We start from the raw sequence: 6,650 nt of genomic DNA, 5'->3' as shown, positions 1-6,650 counted from the left end.
CGCTTTTTAATGCCTACCTATTCGTGTGTCAGCACCTTCGAGCAAGTGACGGCAGAATTCCTGACGAATTAAATGTAGAACAAAATTTCTGCGTAATGATTTTCTCCGAAACTACTTTGAGCTTTTGGATCGATGCCCAGGCATTCGGACACTGGCAACAAAACGCGTTGTCTATGATCGAGCGCCACTCTTATACTAAGGAAAAACAAGAGAACTATTGAGCTGGTTTTCCCGCAAAACTTTTTTCGGTGAAGTCTGTGGAAAAGCCAACTTGCGAGCACCTTCGTGCAAGTCGGAGTTCTTAATTGCGAACCTGTTAACGTAGGTTGACGTAAACCAGTTTTCCGGCTTGGATCCTTGGAACGCCGGCAGCGCAATGATGATGGCCAATAAAATCATCGCAGCGCGTTGCAGTGTCGATCATGTAAGGGTGTTTAGTGTGTCTTGTGCGTTCACTGATGCCAACAGGGACATGATGTCATGACCTCTACTATATGAAGCGCCCACAGAGGAGTAGTGAATGCCACAGGCCGCGATCTGGATTTTTGTAGTTTGGCTCCTCTTCCCCAGATGGCGCGACAAGCAATTGGCTAGCGCGCTCTGTCAACGTGCACTGCGGCGAAACGTGTCTGCCTACTAGCAGACATACCGCGCGCTATTTTGATCGTTTCGATCATAACAGGCCGCAGGACGTCATTTAGACTACATGTTTCCTTAATTCGTAAACGTTTCAGACCAAAAAGGCTTACGAATCTAGCGTACAACGCGAAACACTTGACAAATGCTCAACGTTCTCCCTTCAACGATTCAAAATTTGACGCACCCGTCAAACGTGTTTCAACTGAGGGCCGGCTTTTAATTTTTGTTCTTAATCTGGTCAAGTAACTAAGTTATTTTGCGTTCTCTAAGCCGAAGAAATTTTTGTATTGCCCGTGGAGCCTGATTCAAAGAAGGGAGAGCTGAATAAGTAAAGCACTATTTCGCAGCGCGCGTGCGGAGGAGCGATGCGCCGGCTCTCCAGCCGCGGTGGGTCGCCGCTGCGCGCCCTTTTCGCGAGGCGGCCGGTTTGCGTCCCGAGTAGCGGCGGCGTTGGCGGAGCGCGCAGGAACATACGAAAACGACGCAGCAGCGGCGGCCGGACTAGCACCGCGCGCTCTGTTAGCAGTGTGTCGGTCGGCTTGCGGATCGCTCTCGCGCGTGCTCCCTCCTCCTGTTCTGTCAGAGCGCGCGTGTTCGTGCGTGTGTGCTTGACGTGTGTGTGCCTTCTTGTGTGATTTTGCTGTGTGTGCCTGCCACCACCGCCACGACCCGGGGAATAACACCGAAGAGGTCCCTGGCTAACCCCCTTGCGGCACTATGGATTTACTTCACGCCGTCCTGGTGGCTCTTCTCGTCGTAACAGGTCAGCAGCACGATGAATTTTTTTCGTTTTACCCGGGCCCTGAGGCGTCCGCTCGCGTCTGCGAACGATGCTGATGGTAGTTTTTCGAAAACTCGGGAGGTGTTTGTTTTGGGCCAGGAGCTGCTCAAGGTGGATCGCCGTTTCTTCGGAGCGCTTGCTGCTCGACAGCGGCGCGCTCCTCGACCGGGACGGTAACCTGTGGAACGGTCCGGGTACGGAAGCGCTGGGACATGCGCGTTTGGTCGGTCGTCGTCTAAAGCCAAAGAAGAAAAAGCTCTAGAAATCTATGCGCGCTACCGCCCTTTCATCTTAGCTGGCTGGATGAAGATACAGAATTAAATTAACAGCATTTTGCCCTCCACGCGAAGTAAAAGTCATTCTCTTACAACGCCACAAACATGCGAACAGCAGGGGGCGTAGCCATACTAGCACCCTTGATGGCTCCAATCTGCTTTGTGGTCTAAGCTTATGTAAAAAATCATCGTCACTCAGCTTGCTAGTTTAATAGGAATTGGCAGAATTCTTATGTACTGTACGGCAGTCCAGACTGCGAGCATTCCCTGCCATAATCCCCTGGTGACTACTTCATTCGAGAATATATAATCTCATTGAAAACGAGGTAAAAGTTCGGTGCTAAGTGGCCGTCAGTCTGAGTCCATTACATTTAGCCCATCGCTTCCTTCAGTGCTCTTCAGTTTTCGTGACATTTTATGGAAACCAGTTTATAGCCCTTCGTGGCTACCGCGGCGACCAGTGTTCGCTGTATACGGTGCGCCGAATTCGTGGGTGACGAGCACTGCTGGTCAGTCGTTTGTTTCCTGATAAATAAGCTTTTTTTTTTCTTTTGCTCTTGTATTCATCGGTCATTTAAATTAGCACTTCATACGCCGTATTTGGTTGCTTAAATACGTTGCACAGTTTGCTTCACCTCGACTTGCGTTCGCATTGTTAAGTAGTAATTGAACGTCAAAAATTGAAGAGCACAGTTTTGCTCGTGCGTCATCGCCGTGTTACCAATTGATCTATTTTGGACAGTTGCCTTGATGGTACGTAGTACTTTGATGACCCATACTGCTCGTTGTTCTTTCTCAAAGTCGTTTACTCTGTTTACTGCCGCGGTCCGGGCGCCTATGGTCGAGTGAAAGGGTCTATTCGCAGCGACTGCACCCGCTGACCCCGTCTTCGAATTGAATGGGCAGCAGATGCTAGCGTCTGGTCTCGCGGTCCGCCTGCTCCAGCGCCAGATGCTCTCGCTGGCTGAGTCATTCGGCTTTTTTCTTCCGTTGCGTGGACCACGAGTCAATAAGCAACACAATGCCGCTGAGAAGGCCAGCGACCTCCCTTAGAGTCTCGAGTCGAGGCCCCACACTGTACTACTTGCGCATTTTCATCGCACTTCATTTTGGCTGTAGTTTGAGGTTAGTGTGTTTCCGGCTATTGATATGTGTGGTGACGATGAATTATTGCACAATAGTGCATGGAATAAGCGACGTTTCTTGCCTCACATGCCGTCTTAAAGGATGGACAAAGCTTGAAGAAAGTGAGCTCAGCTGTTCTTGATTTCGAAAAAGTCCACCGCAGCAGTACCTAGGAAATTTCGCTTGGAGCTCTCCTGCAATTTCTTACTTGAATGCTGCATATTAAAATAAAAAGCGCTAATACGTTACAATGATGGTGCGTACCTTTCGAAGCTAAGCACTGAAGAAACAATTTCCTACACAGAAGCTGGAACAAAAACGACCGGGCGTGCCGAGTTGCGAAGCTTACCTAAAACAAGAAGTCAATGGGCTTGTTTTTTTTTTTTTTTTTGAACGACCGCTCGTCTTTTAGGTCTTTGTCTCTTTCGTGGTTGTTTGTTTCAGGACTCTCACCACTGCGGTCGAGACATGCTTAGTAGAGGAAAGGGGGGGGGGAGGGGGGGGTGGGGCGAAGGAGAACATCTGGGCGACATTCGGCTTCACCATGTGCCCTTTCGACTTTCTCTTTGTTCATTGTCTCGAAATCGGACCCTCATCGAGCTGGATGTTGCACCCAGAACAGCAACGATGGCTCGGTGACCCCAGTGCAGGCGCAGGTCGTCCAGCGCGGCTCCTTCTAATAGCGCCGCATCGCTCACCGCGGCCAACCTTGAACGTGAAGGGAAGATTGCCGGGTGCCCCCTCGATGAGCCGCTGCCCTTCTCTTCGCTCTGTCGCCTCGGGGCCCTGGTTGGGGCCCCCCCTCGTTGTGTGCCGTGCGCTCCTCCTATCTCCAGGAACGATCTCGCTTCTCAGTGCCTTTGTGCGGCCTTTGGTATTGCTGACAGCTCTGTGGCTCCCTCTCGGCATGTCTTTTTTTTTTTACATGTTTTTATTGCTCTTTTGATCCCTTTATATGGTGCGCGCTGTGTGTGGCTGGACGTCCGCAGTAAATAGTTAAAGAAAAGTTCAAATCTGTGAGGAATGCTGCGCTGGGATTTCTTGTAGGGGGGGTGTCGGACCGAAGCCTGTACAGTACGCTTTCGCTGTACGGAGCGTCCGTAATACGTATGCGAGGAACATGGTGGCAGAAATAAATACTTGATTAAAAACTATGTGGCCTTTGCAACAATGTGCTGCCTGTAACCTGTTACTGTAGCCTTTTGAGATATTGTAGCGCTTCTTTATTTGTTTTTTTTTTGGGGGGGGGGGAGGGGAGGGGGGGGGGGAGGTGAGCGGCGTGACGAATATACTTTTCATGCGAGCTCAGAAGCACCCAACTGTTGCATGACCGAGGGATCTGTGTGGGTATGTTCAAGGCTGGGTTAAAGTGGAATTTGAGGCTTATTGACCCACTCAGTCGTTTTGAATAACAATTTTGGGATTATTGCCTCTGCTAGCGCTATGTTCACTTCTGCAATTCATTCAGAATTTTTCTGAAGGGTCTCATTTTTTCTTTCTAGATTTGCTCTGCCGCCCGCTTCATTTTTTCTCAGTAGCAGTGCTCACATGCATTGTAAAGTGCGAAGAACTGCACGTCTAAGGAGAGTATCGCGTCACCGAAATTCCGCAAGCAGGCTTTCCCACAAATCTCGGTTCACTTCACCATGACGGCCGACCATGCACTAGGAACAATCATCGAACAATCGTAATCTGCGATCACGTTTTTTTTTTTCGATTCTTCCTATATGTTACCTACTTCCCTTTCAGACTCCTGGCGCTTGTCTTGTCGCCGTTGTGCCAATTATAGCGAGAGCTCCGCCATATTAAGGTCACTTGTGATATGTGGGAAAGGCCCTTTGCGGGATTCCGCAATGCATGCGGCGCGCGCGCCACTAGCGCTTCAGTAAATGAGAATTTCTTTCTCAACAGGTTCTTGATAGCCGGAGACTTCATTGCAACGATAATCCAAAAGCCGTTCTTTGGTCAGGAATCGCTACTTTTGACACCATGCACAGCACTGGGCGCTCCTATTTGCTACTTCCTTACTTTCTTTTTTTTTTATGGGCACTTTCAGGGCTGAAATCAGAAACTGAATGCTGTTTTCTGCTATTAGTTTTTTTTTTTTTCAGTAAAACATCGCTTAAACGCAGAAAAACGCATTTAGCATTACGAAGCCCTCCAACTTGCGCAGCGCACAGCCGCAGCACCTTCTTGCAGGTATTTGCCAGGGCTTTTCTTCTTTTTTTTGTCGCCATAGTGCCGTAACCAGACAGTACAAAAGTATAAAAACAGCGCTTTCACCTTTCACATTATCGCGCGTTAGGCTTTGCTTTCTGTGTGAAGCCAGCCAGCTAACTAGCCCGACAAGTTACATTTTCAAGAGTGCGTGCTATTTTGAGCACAGGTGGCGCCATGTTTGCAGCTGCGGTGAAGTCTCAGACCGCTCATTGCGTGGTAGAATAAGCCATCGTCGGTGCTTACGTATGGCGGGCTATAGAACCGACCGAAAGCGGATGCTGCTCCTCAGCACCTTCATCTCGTCCTACAGAGTGGGCTACCCAAAGACTGTATGGAAGGCACCTGCCGGCAGCCAACTTTCTCGCGCATTAATTTCATTAGCCACTCACTCATCCCACTCTTGCGCCCTAATACAAATCTGCCACTTGAAGCGCGTCGAAGAAAAGGAGGATGGAAAGTGCGACCACCCATCCCTGGGCCCCTTGCTCTGATTGGAAAAGCGAGAGAACTTCGTCTCTGAGTAGGATGTCGGGCAAATTGAATAACAGGCGCACGGCGCATCGTACCACGGCGCACCCGCGCCGATCATCTCTCATCGAGTTGCGACACCCACTCCAGACATAATCCATCACGTCCACCGCCCAGCAATGAGAGGTTCCGCTTGTGTATGTGTCTGCAGGAGTGCCGCCACGCGTTGAAATAGAAACGTCTTCACCGTTCCGGAATCGGCCGCCGGATGAATCTGCTAACCGCGTCCATCTTTTTCCTCCATTCTTCTTTGCCGTGGCCTACTATGTGGGAACGGATAGCGTACGGCAGCTCCATGTTAGCGCTCTCTCGCCGCGCCAGCCCGGATCTGGGTGTGGCTGCGATGAAAGCGCGTTGCGAAGTCGACGAGGAGAAAGTGGCGGGTATGGAGGTGAATTTAACTTTGTTTCTCTTTCACCTTCTTTGCGTTTTTATTTCTTTTCCTTTTGATTCTGCCGGCTCCGGGAGGGTAAAAGAAGGGGGGGGGGGGGGGGGGACCATCAGCAGGGTCGCACATCAAAGGAGAGCGCTTACTCTGCAGCCGAGAAACGTGACTGGAGTCGAATGCGTTTGTTGCCTGCGGCTCGAAAAAGAGAGTTGTGCCCCTCAGCTTGGCGATGGGACGCTACTGATAAATCCTGCAGAGAAGTGAACTTTATTTTTTTTTTTTGCCCGCAGTGTTTCGTCGGAAATGGGTAGAAAGGGTTTGGGTTTCGAAAACAAATGATGCCTCTCGCTTCTCTCAGTGTCCTGTTTGGGGCTCCAGTGTTTTGTTTTCTGACAGAGTAATTTCCGGCCTTTCCATCTGTCTCTCGGACGTCTTGCGTGACCCGAGTCCTCGAGGTATTGATAATCTTCGTACGGTAGCGGCACGCTGTTCACTGAAGCGTTTCGTGTCCTTCGTGTTTTTGCTGATAGCATATCCCAACTTGAGACTTTGGGAGGCTATACATGGGATTGAGCGATGCAGTTTTTTTTTTTTCATGAACGGCGAGGCCTGCGTTTGGAGTGGCAATGAACATTTTTTGGGGGGGTTGTATGTCGCTGGCAACTGCCCTGCTTAGTTGAGGCCCTAAAGCACT

General features: G+C 50.0%; 1 protein-coding gene across 1 annotated transcript in view; it reads left to right on the top strand.

Annotated features, from left to right (window-relative positions):
• Positions 1-1,065: 1,065 nt before the first annotated feature.
• The window catches only part of LOC149341017 (fasciclin-2-like), a 278,252-nt gene continuing 272,667 nt past the window's right edge, over positions 1,066-6,650 (top strand). Inside the window, exon 1 of the mRNA XM_089549961.1 lies at positions 1,066-1,402. Coding sequence (XP_089406087.1) covers positions 1,357-1,402 — 46 coding nt within the window. The 5' untranslated portion in view covers positions 1,066-1,356. The remainder of the gene's footprint in view (positions 1,403-6,650) is intronic.

The sequence above is a fragment of the Amblyomma mixtum genome, chromosome 6, assembly GCF_055824585.1.
Source record: "Amblyomma mixtum isolate Tamu chromosome 6, ASM5582458v1, whole genome shotgun sequence".
Lineage (NCBI taxonomy): Eukaryota > Metazoa > Arthropoda > Arachnida > Ixodida > Ixodidae > Amblyomma > Amblyomma mixtum.
This window is presented reverse-complemented; position numbering and strand designations above follow the sequence as displayed.